Source organism: Babylonia areolata, chromosome 35 (assembly GCF_041734735.1).
Source record: "Babylonia areolata isolate BAREFJ2019XMU chromosome 35, ASM4173473v1, whole genome shotgun sequence".
NCBI lineage: Eukaryota > Metazoa > Mollusca > Gastropoda > Neogastropoda > Buccinidae > Babylonia > Babylonia areolata.
This window is the reverse complement of record NC_134910.1, coordinates 16,194,481-16,210,234: the sequence shown is the minus strand read 5'-3', so window position 1 is coordinate 16,210,234 and position 15,754 is coordinate 16,194,481. Positions and strand designations below refer to the sequence as shown.

At 42.4% G+C, this 15,754-nt stretch overlaps 1 protein-coding gene across 8 annotated transcripts in view; it reads right to left on the bottom strand.

Annotated features, from left to right (window-relative positions):
- The window catches only part of LOC143277845 (coronin-2B-like), an 83,365-nt gene that overhangs the window by 30,322 nt on the left and 37,289 nt on the right, over positions 1–15,754 (bottom strand). For all 8 annotated transcript variants that reach the window (XM_076582762.1, XM_076582761.1, XM_076582764.1 and 5 more), the window contains 2 exons: positions 13,333–13,429; positions 4,805–4,917 (listed from right to left, as the gene is read on the bottom strand). In XM_076582762.1, coding sequence (XP_076438877.1) covers positions 4,805–4,917; positions 13,333–13,429 — 210 coding nt within the window. The remainder of the gene's footprint in view (positions 1–4,804; positions 4,918–13,332; positions 13,430–15,754) is intronic.

Here is a 15,754-nt window from a genome sequence, read left to right as displayed (position 1 = left end):
CATCACCAACCTTTATCTGAAGTATTCTATCATCACCAACCTTTATCTGAAGTATTCTATCACCACCAACCTTTATCTGAAGTATTCTACCACCACCAATCTTTATCTGAAGTATGCCCTCATCACAAATCTTTATCTGAAGTTTTCTGTCACCACCAAACTTTATCTGAAGTATTCTATCACCACCAATCTTTATCTGAAGTATTCTACCACCACCAATCTTTATCTGAAGTATTCTACCACCACCAATCTTTATCTGAAGTATGCCCTCTTCACAAATCTTTATCTGAAGTCTTCTGTCACCACCAAACTTTATCTGAAGTATTCTATCATCACCAATCTTTATCTGAAGTATTCTACCACCACCAATCTTTATCTGAAGTATGCCCTCATCACAAATCTTTATCTGAAGTCTTCTGTCACCACCAAACTTTATCTGAAGTATTCTATCACCACCAATCTTTATCTGAAGTATTCTACCACCACCAATCTTTATCTGAAGTATTCTACCACCACCAATCTTTATCTGAAGTATGCCCTCTTCACAAATCTTTATCTGAAGTCTTCTGTCACCACCAAACTTTATCTGAAGTATTCTACCACCACCAATCTTTATCTGAAGTCTTCTGTCACCACCAAACTTTATCTGAAGTATTCTACCACCACCAATCTTTATCTGAAGTCTTCTGTCACCACCAATCTTTATCTGAAGTATTCTATCACCACCAATCTTTATCTGAAGTATTCTATCACCAACAATCTTTATCTGAAGTATTCTATCATCACCAATCTTTATCTGAAGTATTCTATCACCAACAATCTTTATCTGAAGTCTTCTATCATCACAAATCTTTATCTGAAGTATGCCCTCATCACCAATCTTTATCTGAAGTATTCTATCATCACCAACCTTTATCTGAAGTCTTCTATCATCACAAATCTTTATCTGAAGTATTCTATCATCACCAATCTTTATCTGAAGTATTCTATCATCACCAACCTTTATCTGAAGTCTTCTATCATCACAAATCTTTATCTGAAGTATGCCCTCATCACAAATCTTTATCTGAAGTATTCCCTGAACACCAATCTTTATCTGAATAAAATAAGCCCCCTCCTTTCAATAACATGTTATCACGAACTGTCAATGTCAATCCACTTGCTGTTAAAACACAAGAGGCTTTCTACGCCTGAGTCAAGTTTCTTTAATTGTCTAATCATCATCTTCTTCTTCTTCGTTCATAGGCTGCAACTTCCACATTCAATCGTATGTACACAAGCGAGCTTTTACGTGCATGACCGTTTTTACCCCGCCATGTAAGCAGCCATACTCTGTTTTCAGGGGTTAATAGTCTAATGTTTTAGATGAGTGAGATCTTATTTAAAAATATCATTTCACACATCATATTCAGACTGATGTCCCATTATCTGGCAGAATCCTGCTACTCCTGTCATACATATGAATCAATGTACCTTCTATACAAAGCAGAAAATTCCTATTTGCACTAAAAATTACCGTTATTAATCAGTGTGTCGGTGTGTATAAAAAAAAAAGTGCTGAGTTTTGTGAATAGGAAATACAAATGTAATATTTATCTGACTGTAAAAACATTCTGGCTTCTTCATAATTCTTTGCACCCTTCACAGAGTACAGTGTCATTATAATCAGAATGTGTGGAAAGAACTGATTTTTTCCAGTCTTTAACTTTAAAACAAGTTTCGTGTCAAGTATTATTATAATTATAGTATATATTCTACTATTTCCAGAAACAAAAATTAATGCTTATTACACACACACACACACACACACACACACACACACACACACACACAAACAAACAAACACACACAAACACATATGGACACACAAACAACTGAAACACAGGGTTATTACATTTGACTCATTGGTCACACATGTGAGCGAAACATAATAAATAAACAAATACATCATAAAAATATTAATAACAAAAAAATTTAATTAACATTTACCTCCAAGCCAACATCTGGTCCAGGAACCAAAAGATATTTTGCAAAAATTGTATGGAAAGCTTGCATTACTTTCCTTTCCTATTTAACTTTTTCAATTTGATTTTTTTTTTTAAGCATTATCCTTAACCTTTTGAATTTAATTTCTTTAAGCATCATCTCTGCTGTAAATGGGGTTTTCAATAGCCACATCCCTTGCCCACTTGTCCAAATTGCACTGTGACTGACCAAGCTGTTTGTTCCAAGCCACTGCCCTCAGTACACACCACACACACACAGACACACAGACCAACATACAGACTGACAGTGACACACAGACATAGACAGACACACAGCCAGCCACACAGCCAGCCACACAGACAGACACAAAAACAGATACAGATGGCATGCAGACAAGACACCCAGATCACACACACACACACACACACACACACACACACACACACACAGAAGGATGCGAAAACACTGACAAGACATACAGATGAAGCACAGACACACAAATGACACACAGATAAACACAGACAGAAGACACACAGATAACACAAAGACACACAAATGACACACAGATAAACACACACACATGTGGTAACAGGGCTTCCCTGTTGTGACTTTGGCAAGAGAACAACACAGAAACAGAAGGAAAAAGTCTCACTTTCAACTGTTGTTGACCACGCCCTGAAGCGTGTGCGCACACACCCACACATGAACACACACATACAAACTTTCTCTTTCACATGCACACACACACACTCACACACACTCAAAAGTACGCACAAACATAAAAATGCACATTTAATAATACATAGAAACAAATGCATTAAAACATTGACACAATTACACAGACACACGCGCGCACACACACACACACACACACACACACACACAGCCTCTCCCTTTCTCACAGTCAGCTAACTGGTTAGTTAAAGAGTTAATCCATCAATTAGTCAAATGGTCAGTTGTTTAGTTGCTACACTGGTTGGTTGGTTGGTTGGTTGGTTAGCTGTTGACGTATCACTGTGACTACAATGCAGGCTCAAAGCACTGGGCTCTGGTACTGGGTGCACAACACACAACAACGCTTGTAGGGGGTAGGGGGGGAGGGGATGGGGGGGGAACAAGAAAGAGAAAAAAAAGCAGCATTTTTTTTTAATCCCCTTGACTGCTGTTCATGAGTATGCTTTTCTGTGAAGGACTGTCACCTCACCAAGACAGAACTTACAGGTCAGGATGTCAGTGAAGGTCTGTCACCTCACTGAGATAAGACAGGTTACAGGTCAGGATGTCAGTGAAGGGCTGTCACCTCACTGAGATAAGACAGGTTACAGGTCAGGATGTCAGTGAAGGGCTGTCACCTCACTGAGATAAGACAGGTTACAGGTCAGGATGTCAGTGAAGGGCTGTCACCTCACTGAGATAAGACAGGTTACAGGTCAGGATGTCAGTGAAGGGTTGTCACCTGACTGAGACAAAAGCAGCTTACAGGTCAGGTGTCAGTGAAGGGCTGTCACCTCACTGAGACAAGACAGAGCTTACAGGTCAGGATGTCAGTGAAGGGTTGTCATTCACTAAGACAAGACAGGTTACAGGTCAGGACGTCAGTGAAGGGCTGTCACCTCACTGAGATAAGACAGGTTACAGGTCAGGATGTCAGTGAAGGGCTGTCACCTCACTGAGATAAGACAGGTTACAGGTCAGGATGTCAGTGAAGGGTTGTCACCTGACTGAGATAAAAGCAGCTTACAGGTCAGGATGTCAGTGAAGGGCTGTCACCTCACTGTCTATTCAGAGTGATCAACAGAGTCAAGAAGGTCCATTCAGAGTGATCAACAGAATCAAGAAGGTCCATTTTGAGTGGTCAACAGAGTCGAGAAGGTCTATTCAGAGTGATCAACAGAGTCAAAAAGGTCTATGCAGAGTGAACAATAGTCAAGGAGGTCCATTTAGAGTGATCAACAAAGTCAAGGTCTATCTAAAGTGATCATAATCAAGGGGGTCCATTTAGTGTGATCAATGGAGTAAAAAAAAGGTTCACTTAAGAGCGGTCAATAGTCAAGTAGGTTCATTTAGTGTGATCAATAGTCAAGGGGGTCCATTTCATATGGTCAACTTTCACCAACACAGCAACAACATGGTCCATTTAGCATGATCAGCATTCACCAATGCAGCATAAATGTGGTCCATTTAGCATGGTCAACAAAGCCATCAAGGTGGTCCATTTAGCATGGTCAACAAAGCCATCAAGGTGGTCCGTTTCACATGGTCAACAAAGCCATCCAGGGGGTCTATTTAGCATGGTCAACAAAGCCATCAAGGTGGTCCATTCAGCACGGTCAACAAAGCCATCAAGGTGGTCCATTTAGCACGGTCAACAAAGCCATCAAGGGGGTCCATTTAGCATGGTCAACATTCGCCAACAGCACAAGAGTGGTCTATCCATCTCCATCAACAAACACCAAGTCGTTCAGCACAGCCATCAAGGCACAGTGTGGTCCATGATCAACAAAGACTGGAATGTAATCTGTAAGGGAGATACTGACCTGTGATGTTTCACTAACTGGTGAAAGGATTCAAAACACTTTAACACCCACACCCACGCACAAACAACCATACACGCATGCATACAATTTTGCACTCGACCCAACAAACGCATGTGCAGTAAATGTCTGTCCATCTGTTCCTATGTCTCTCTCCACTTCTCCAAACATCCCTTCCTTTGTTTAAGCCTACCTGTTCACTCATGAAAAACACAGCCACATATCTGCACAATCACACACACACACACACACACACACACACACACACACACACACACACACACCTTTCTGGGCACAATCATGGAGATGGGTTCGACAAGGTTTTTGGCAGCATGCAGTTTGTAGAAACGAACTATTTCACACCGCCTCGCGTCACAGCCTCGCTTGGGCATCACACCTGGAAGGTAAAGCAAGTCAGTTTCCCCTAAAAAAAAAAAAAAAATAAAAAAAAAAGTGTTCCCCAAATATCCCTGGCTGTTCTTTCCTTGTCTATGTGTTCCCCAAATATCCCTGACTGTTCTGTCCTTGTCTATGTGTTCCCCAAATATCCCTAACTGTTCTTTCCTTGTCTCTCTGTTCCCCAAATATCCCTGTTTTTTCCTTGTCTGTGTTCCCCAAATATCCCTGTTCTTTCCTTGTCTATGTGTTCCCCAAATATCCCTAACTGTTCTTTCCTTGTCTATGTGTTCCCTAAATATCCCTGACTGTTCTTTCCTTGTCTATGTGTTCCCCAATATCCCTGACTGTTCTGCCTTTGTCTATGTGTTCCCCAAATATTTCTGATTGTTCTTTCCTTGTCTATCTGTTCCCCAAATATCCCTAACTGTTCTTTCCTTGTCTATGTGTTTCCCAAATATCCCTGACTGTTCTTTCCTTGTCTATGTGTTCCCCAAATATCCCTGTTCTTTCTTTGTCTATGTGTTCCCCAAATATCCCTGTTCTTTCCTTGTCTATGTGTTCCCCAAATATCCCTAACTGTTCTTTCCTTGTCTATGTGTTCCCTAAATATCCCTGACTGTTCTTTCCTTGTCTATGTGTTCCCCAATATCCCTGACTGTTCTGCCTTTGTCTATGTGTTCCCCAAATATTTCTGATTGTTCTTTCCTTGTCTATGTGTTCCCCAAATATCCCTGACTGTTCTTTCCTTGTCTATGTGTTCCCCAAATATTTCTGACTGCTCTTTCCTTGTCTATGTGTTCCCCAAATATCCCTGGCTGTTCTTTCCTTGTCTATGTGTTCCCCAAATATCCCTGACTGTTCTTTCCTTGTCTATGTGTTCCCCAAATATCCCTGTTCTTTCCTTGTCTGTGTTCCCCAAATATCCCTAACTGTTCTTTCCTTGTCTATGTGTTCCCCAAATATCCCTGTTTTTTCCTTGTCTGTGTTCCCCAAATATCCCTGTTTTTTCCTTGTCTGTGTTCCCCAAATATCCCTGTTCTTTCCTTGTCTGTGTTCCCCAAATATCCCTGACGGTTCTTTTCTTGTCTGTGTGTTCCCCAAATATTTGTGATTGTTATTTCCTTGTCTATGTGTTCCCCAAATATCCCTGACGGTTCTTTCCTTCTCTATGTGTTCCCCAAATATTTGTGATTGTTATTTCCTTGTATATGTGTTCCCCAAATATCCCCAACTGTTCTTTCCTTGTTTATGTGTTCCCCAAATATCCCTGACGGTTCTTTCCTTCTCTATGTGTTCCCCAAATTTTTGTGATTGTTATTTCCTTGTATATGTGTTCCCCAAATATCCCTGTTCTGTCCTTGTCTATCTGTTCCCCAAATATCCCTGTTCTTTCCTTGTCTATGTGTTCCCCAAATATCCCTGTTCTTTCCTTGTCTATGTGTTCCCCAAATATCCCTGTTCTGTCCTTGTCTATGTGTTCCCCAAATATCCCTGTTCTTTCCTTGTCTATGTGTTCCCAAAATATCCCTGTTCTTTCCTTGTCTATGTGTTCCCCAAATATCCCTGACTGTTCTGACCTTGTCTATGTGTTCCCAAAATATCCCTGTTCTTTCCTTGTCTATGTGTTCCCAAAATATCTCTGGCTGTTCTTTCCTTGTCTATGTGTTCCCAAAATATCCCTGTTCTTTCCTTTCTTTCCTTGTCTAAGCACTCAAAACCAAGCTGAAGGCCTACAACGACCAGGCTGCAAGACCATCGCACAAGTACAATGTGCACAGCTTGAAGGAGAAACCCAAAGCAGAAGAGTTCAAGATTGAATTGAGGAACAAGTTCAGTGTGCTTTCCCAACTCCCAGAGGACTCAATAGAAGAACATTGGCATAGCCTTCGAGAGACCTGGACAACAACTTGCAAAACAGTCCTGGGCAAGAAAACGAGGAAGCACAAAGAGTGGCTATCAACAGACACCTGGACACTCATCACTGAGAGGAAGCATTTGAAAGACCAGATCAACTGCACGCAAGATCAAGCCGAGAGACATGAGCTACAAGCACAGTACTGGGAGATGAACCGACAAGTAAAGCGAAGTGCGAGAAAAGATAAAAGAACCTACATCGAGGAACTGACAGCAGAAGCTGAGAGTGCAGCAGGTCAGCGGAACATGAAGCGCCTGTATGAGATCACCAGGACACTCTCCGGGAAAAACAGCAACCCAAGCCGGCCCGTCAAGGACAAAGACGGAAACACCATCCTTGGCGAAGAACGGCAGAGAGCAAGATGGGCGGAGCATTTCAAAGAAACGCTCAACCGACCAGCACCACCCCGCCCCACCAGACATCCCGCCACCTACCAAGCTCCTCGACATCAACACCAACCCTCCCAGCAAGACCGAGATCGTCAAGGCCATCAAGTCCCTCAAGTCAGGAAAGGCAGCTGGCCCAGATGGAATTCCACCTGAAGCTCTGAAGGCCGACATCCAGACTTCAACTGAGATGCTGCACCCTCTCCTTTGCAAGATCTGGGAACAGGAGCGAGTGCCAAAAGACTGGAAAAGAGGACATCTTGTAAAGCTGCCAAAGAAAGGGGACCTTTCATCCTGCAACAGCTGGCGGGGAATCATGCTGTTGTCTATTCCGGGCAAGGTACTGAGCAGAATCATCCTTGAGAGACTGAAGAACGCTTTGGACAAGACACTTCGGGACGAACAAGCAGGCTTCCGACAAGATCGCTCGTGCACGGATCACATCGCAACCATGCGCATCATCATCGAGCAGTCCCTGGAGTGGCAGACCCCCCTGTACACAGTCTTCGTCGACTTTCAAAAAGCTTTTGACAGTGTCGACCGAGATGTCATCTGGAGACTGATGTACCACTATGGATTTCCACCAAAGTTTGTAACCATCATCCAGCAGATGTACAAAGACGCCACCTGTCAAGTGATCCACGATGGGAAACTGACGGAACCTTTCAGTGTGCAAACCGGCGTCCGTCAGGGTTGTTTGCTCTCACCGACCATTTTCCTGATGGTGGTTGACTGGGTCATGAGGCAGTCTACAGCAGATCGGAGGACAGGCATCCAGTGGACTTTTACTAAACAGCTGGAGGACCTAGACTTCGCAGATGACATAAGTCTCCTCTCCCACAGGCAGCAAGATGCGCAGGAGAAACTATGTCGTGTGGCAGAAGAAGCTGAGAAGACTGGACTCCAAATCAACATTGGGAAAACAGAGGTCATGAGGGTCAACAACAAGAAGCAAGATCCAGTGCAACTACACCAAGAGAACATCAAGGAGGTTGACAAGTTTGTCTACTTAGGCAGTGTTGTCAGCAAAGACGGGGGGACGGACGAAGACATCAAGAGCCGTATCAACAAAGCAAGACACGCCTTCAACACCCTTCGACCAATCTGGAGATCGACAGCCCTCTCAATCCGCAACAAGATCCGGATTTTTAACACCAACGTGAAGTCGGTTCTACTCTATGGCTCAGAGATGTGGAGAGTGACAAAGACCAGCACCCACAAGCTTCAGACATTCACCAACAGATGTCTAAGAAGCATCCTGAACATCAGATGGCCAGAGGTTGTCTCCAATGAAGAACTTTGGAACATAACAAAACAGGCCCCACTGGAGACGGAAATCAAGAAACGGAAATGGGGATGGATAGGCCATACACTACGCAAGCCTGCAACAAACATCACAAGACAGGCTCTTGATTGGAACCCACAGGGGAAAAGGAAAGTTGGCCGTCCGAAGCAGACCTGGTGGAGAAGCATTGAGGCAGAGACAAGGGCGGCCGGAATGACGTGGGCCGAACTGAAGAGGACCAGCCAGAGCCGGGTGCATTGGAGGAGTGTTGTTGCGGCCCTATGTTCCCCACGGAATCAAGAGGAATAAGTCAAGTAAGTCAAGTTCCTTGTCTATGTGTTCCCAAAATATCCCTGTTCTTTCCTTGTCTATCTGTTCCCCAAATATCCCTGGCTGCTCTTTCCTGGTCTATGTGTTCCCCAAATATCCCTGACTGCTCTTTCCTGGTCTATGTGTTCCCCAAATATCCCTGGCTGTTCTTTCCTTGTCTATGTGTTCCCCAAATATCCCTGACTGCTCTGTCCTTGTCTATGTGTTCCCCAAATATCCCTGACTGTTCTTTCCTTGTCTATGTGTTCCCCTGAATATCCCTGACTGTTCTGTCCTTGTCTATGTGTTCCCCAAATATCCCTGACTGCTCTTTCCTTGTATATGTGTTCCCCAAATATCCCTGTTCTGTCCTTGTCTATGTGTTCCCCAAATATCCCTGTTCTTTCCTTGTCTATGTGTTCCCCAAATATCCCTGTTCTGTCCTTGTCTATCTGTTCCCCAAATATCCCTGTTCTTTCCTTGTCTATGTGTTCCCCAAATATCCCTGTTCTTTCCTTGCCTAGGTGTTCCCCAAATATCCCTGACTGTTCTGTCCTTGTCCATTTTTTCCCCAAATATCCCTGTTCTTTCCTTGCCTGTGTGTTCCACAAATATCCCTGTTCTTTCCTTGTCTAGGTGTTACCAAAATATCCCTGGCTGTTCTTTCCTTGTCTATGTGTTCCCCAAATATTTCTGATTGTTGTTTCCCAAAGTGTATCTGTCTATCCTTGCTGAAGTTCCTAAACTAAAGCATACCCCTGACTGATTTCCCCGTCTATGTGTTCTGTAACGTGTACTGTGTCTGACTGTGACTGATTATGTTGTGCTGTGCTGTGTTGTGCTGCTTTGCACTGGGTTGTTCATACTGTGTTGTAATGTGCTGGGATTAGTCAGGTAAGAGGATAATGTAGCGGGGATCACTTTTCATTTGCATGAACGTGTGTGTGCTCATGTTTAGAAACTCCCTGACAGACCCTACGCAACATTATTTCGATGAAGAAAGAAAGATTACAGACAAGTGTATGTATTTGTGTGCAGGTGAAATGAATGAGCTACAAAGAGTAGCTTCTATTCCCACCCCTTTATCTAAAAAAAAAAAAAAACATGTTACATTTATAAACCAGCCGTCTATATAGCTGAAGTCAAATTCAAACAGCAATAAACACTACATCAGGTTAAATTCTCAACACGTATACTGGGTGCAACATCATAATAATTCTACATCATGCAAACGTTGCAATTCTTGTTAGACAGGGGTGCAATGCCAAAAAACACAACATGAAACCAGAATTTCAAAAAACACAGGTACATGCATTCAGTTAGCTGACAAGAGTGACATCATGCAGTCTGCAAAACAGCACCATGTTCACTTCATGTACGCTGCTTGTCTCAATGCAAAATCTCCCCTGTTGTATGTGGAGTGATGGCCTAGAGGTAACGCGTCCGCCTAGGAAGCGAGAGAATCTGAGCGCACTGGTTCCAATCACGGCTCAGGCGCTGATATTTTCTCCCCCTCCACTAGACCTTGAGTGGTGGTCTGGACACGAATCATTCAGATGGGACGATAAACCGAGGTCCCATGTACAGCATGCAATTATCGCACGTAAAATAACCCACGACAACAAAAGGGTTGTTCCTGGCAAAATAATGTAGAAAAATCCACTTCAATAGGAAATACAAATAAAACTGCATGCAGGAAAAAAAAACACAAAAAAATGGGTGGCGCTATAGTGTGGTGACGCGCTCTCCCTGGGGAGAGCAGCCTGAATTTCACACAGAGAAATCTGTTGTGATAAAATGAAATACAAATAATCTCTCCCCAATCCCCTCAAGCCCTCAAATAAAAAAGAAAAAAACTTCCCATCTCTCCCATCCCCTCCTCCCTTCCCGACCCAAACTGACAAACCCTAAGCTGTCCCACCTCAAGAGGGGAAGGGAGTGTGGGGGAACTGATGCGAGAGCCAGAAAGAAAGAAAAAGAAAGAAAGAGAGAACTGAAACGAAACAAAATGAAAGATTTATTCAACAAGGCCATCATCCCGTTTGAAGGGACGTTAGATGTAATCAGATAGATACACTAGACCTATATCTATATGTGTGTGTGTGTGTGTGTGTGTGTGTGTGTGTGTGTGTGTGTGCATGGATAAATGTGAGTGCTGGCCTAGTGGTAACACATTCGCTTAGGAACTAAGAGAAACTGAGCATATTGGTTCAAATCCCACACTCACCAGTATTTTCTCCCCCTCCACTAGATCTTGAGTGGTGGTCTGGACGCTAGTCATTCGGATGAGACGATAAACTGAGGTCCCGTGTGCAGCATGCTCTCAGGTGACATAAAAGAACCCATGGCAACAAAAGGGTTGCCAATGGCAAAATTTTGTTGAAAAATCTACGTTAATAGGAAAACATTTAAAATTATTGGCAGGTAAAAAAGGTTGGGGCTCAATGTAGCAACATGCTCTCCCTGGGGAGAGCAGCCCAAATTTCACACAGAGAATTCTGTTGTGACAAAATAGTAATACAACAGAATAAAGCACAATATTGTTCACAAAGATCATACATATACAATAGAGGGAGAGAGGCAGACAGACATACAGAGACAGCAAGTGGGAAAAAGAGAGTTCAGATAATTATCATGGTAACTGAAATAAAACAACAAATGTAATGCATACAAAATAGAATTCACAGAAATTAACCCCCACCTCCCTCAATCAAACAGCAATTAACAGAAATAACTTCTTTAAATTTTCTTCTTTTTAACCAAAAACACCAAAAATATCTGAACATCTGAAACTCACCTGTTTTTGAAGAAAAATACATACACTCACACACACAAAAGTCATAAATAAACTTTTCAAAAACAGAAAAAGAAAGACAAAGACAAAAACAAAAAAAACAGCAGACAGTATGTCATAGGGATAAAGGCGGGATGGAGAGAAGGACCAACCAGTGGACAAAACCAACATACAGCAGAAGACAGAAAGACGAACAGGAGGAATAAAAGCACAAAGACCGGACACATCAACCAGGGACAGGAGGAGGAAAAAGCTACAATCACCAACATGCATTCTGCCACACCGTCACTTAGGAAACACACACACACACACACACACACACACACACACACACACACAACATGCATTCTGCCACACCGTCACTTAGGAAACACACACACACACACACACACACCAACATGCATTCTGCCACACCGTCACTTAGGAAACACACACACACACACACACACACACACACACATGCATTCTGCCAAACGGTCACTTAGGAAAAACACACACACACACACACACACACACACACACACACATGCATTCTGCCACACCGTCACTTAGGAAACACACACACACACACACACACACACACACACACACCAACATGCATTCTGCCACACCGTCACTTAGGAAACACACACACACACACACACACACATGCATTCTGCCAAACGGTCACTTAGGAAAAAGACACACACACACACACACACACACACACACACACACACGCACGCACCAACATGCATTCTGCCACATGGTCACTTAGGAAAAAGACACACACACACAAATACAGACATACACACACACACACACACAGACACACACACACACAAATACACACATACACACACAATACACACACAGACACACACAGACACAGACACACACACACACACACACACACACACACACACACACACACACACATACATACACACACACACAGGAAGAAAGAGCAAAAACTGAAGAATATCTAACTGTGCAGCTCAACAAAATAATCAAACAATTGACTGACTGACTGATTGATATTGATATGGATACTCATAGAGCGTTTATCCTTTGACAGAAACCATGGTTAAGCAATAAATAAATGAATCAATAAATACAATGTTATAATGAATATATATGGTCTAACATTGAGGCATGCATGCATATGTGACATTAATGGGTTAATGAGGTAATTTAACAAATAAGAAAAAAATTCTGAGTAAATGATTATACATCAATAAACTAAATAACGAATACATAAATGAATAATAATATATCAAAATGAAATATGCCACACACAAAAAGAAGAGTGAGACATTTTTCACTGAAGATCATACAGACAGACATACCAGTATGCACTTGCATGCGCGTGCACACACACACATATGCACAAAGTGACAAACACACACACACACACACACACACATACACAAAGTGACAAACAAAAAACGCACATTCACACAAACACAGACACACACACAAACACACAGATACACACACACAGACAACACACAAACACACACACATATACACACAAACACGACACATACACACAACACACACACACACATAACACACACACATAACACACACACACACAAGACACACACAGACAATACACAGACAGACAAAACACACACACAACACACACACAATACACACACAGACAAAACACAAACACACACACACACATACACACACACACACACACACACACACACACACACACACACACACCAACTAACCCAGGCCTCTCTGTGGTGAGGAAGACTGGTAGGCGTTCAGGTAATGGAAACAGGAGTCTGTGTCTGACACCTCAAAGTACTTGATCGTCCCATCTCCCTGGTCACAACCAGCCACACAATGTCATACCAAACTGGATTGCATTGTATTGCATTGCACTGTGTTGCATTGCATTGCACTGTTGCGTTACGCTGTGTTGCACTGCACGGTACTGCATGCATTTTACTGTATTGTTTTTGCATTGCACTGTGTTGCATTGTATTGCACTGTTGCGTTACGCTGTGTTGCACTGCACGGTACTGCATGCATTTTACTGTATTGTTTTTGCATTGCACTGTGTTGCATTGTATTGTATTGTTTTGTGTTGCACTGTGTTGCATTGTGTTGTGTTGCACTGCCCTGTGTTGCACTGTGTTGCATTGTTTTGTGTTGCACTGCCCTGTGTTGCATTGTGTTGCATTGTTTTGTGTTGCACTGCCCTGTGTTGCATTGTATTGCATTGTTTTGTGTTGCACTGTGTTGCATTGTTTTGTGTTGCACTGCCCTGTGTTGCATTGTATTGCATTGTTTTGTGTTGCACTGCCCTGTGTTGCACTGTATTGCATTGTTTTGTGTTGCACTGCCCTGTGTTGCATTGTATTGCATTGTTTTGTGTTGCACTGCCCTGTGTTGCATTGTATTGCATTGTTTTGTGTTGCACTGTGTTGCATTGTTTTGTGTTGCACTGCCCTGTGTTGCATTGTATTGCATTGTTTTGTGTTGCACTGCCATGTGTTGCACTGTGTTGCATTGTTTTGTGTTGCACTGCCCTGTGCTGCATTGTATTGCATTGTTTTGTGTTGCACTGCCCTGTGTTGCATTGTATTGCATTGTTTTGTGTTGCACTGTGTTGCATTGTTTTGTGTTGCACTGCCCTGTGTTGCATTGTATTGCATTGTTTTGTGTTGCACTGTGTTGCATTGTTTTGTGTTGCACTGTGTTGCATTGTTTTGTGTTGCACTGCCCTGTGTTGCATTGTATTGCATTGTTTTGTGTTGCACTGTCCTGTGTTGCATTGTATTGCATTGTTTTGTGTTGCACTGTGTTGCATTGTTTTGTTTTGCACTGCCCTGTGTTGCATTGTGTTGCATTGTTTTGTGTTGCACTGTGTTGCATTGTTTTGTGTTGCACTGCCATGTGTTGCATTGTGTTGCATTGTTTTGTGTTGCACTGCCCTGTGTTGCATTGTATTGCATTGTTTTGTGTTGCACTGTGTTGCATTGTGTTGTGTTGCACTGCCCTGTGTTGCATTGTATTGCATTGTTTTGTGTTGCACTGTGTTGCATTTACTGCACTGCAATTATTACACTGCATTGTATTGCAAGCATTGTACTGTATTATTTTGTATTGCATTGCATTGCACTGAGATGCACTGCAATGTATTGTATTGTATTACATTGCAGCCTTACACTGACTTGCACTGTATTGCACTGCACTGTGTCGCATTGCATTGTTTTGCATTGTACTGTACTGTGTAGCGCTGCTTTGCACTGCATTGCATTGTATTGCCCTGGGCTGCATTCCATTACAATGTGTTGCATTGTATTGCCCTGGGCTGCATTCCATTACAATGTGTTGCATTGTATTGCCCTGCATTGCATTGCATTGCATTGTATTGCCCTGCATTGCATTGCATTGCATTGTATTGCCCTGCGTTGCACTGCACAGTATTGGACTGGATTGCATGGCACCACACTGTATTGTGCTGTGTTGCATTGTATTGTATTGCCCTACATTGCACTGCACACACACACACACACACACACACACACACAATCCACACACAACCAAAACACTGTGTTATTACACTGACTACTGTAAGCCAATGATAAATAAAAATAGATATCTTATTTGCAGATATTTTAAGGAAACGTTCATAACAATTCTTGGCTTTGTAATCCAAGTTGTAACCACACACCAGATTAGCTTTCTGAGAGGATATATGCAAATTACATCCAAAGTAACATGGAGACTGAAATTAGTTTTGGCTGTATATAATCCACTTTGATAGGAAAACATAAAATCGCAGGCAAGAAAAAAATGCAAAAAAAATTGAGTGGCGCCGTCAGTATAGCGACGCACTCTCCCTGGATAAAATCAGCCCGAATTTCACACAGAGAAATCTGTTGTGACAAAAAAGGTTATACAATACAATACAATATAATACTACAATGCAGTACAATACATCATCTTTCAGTCATGACATAAGTGACCACAGTTCAGCTGCCATACAGCTGATGCATTGTTCTGACAGGTTCACTGCATGAAGTTTCTGTGCTTTCTTTCTTTTCTGTATGTTGTAACATAATCATTCACAAGATAGGGGAGTGTCTTCTTTTTGTCATGTTGTAATACCAACCCTGCATATCAAACATAATACAGTAT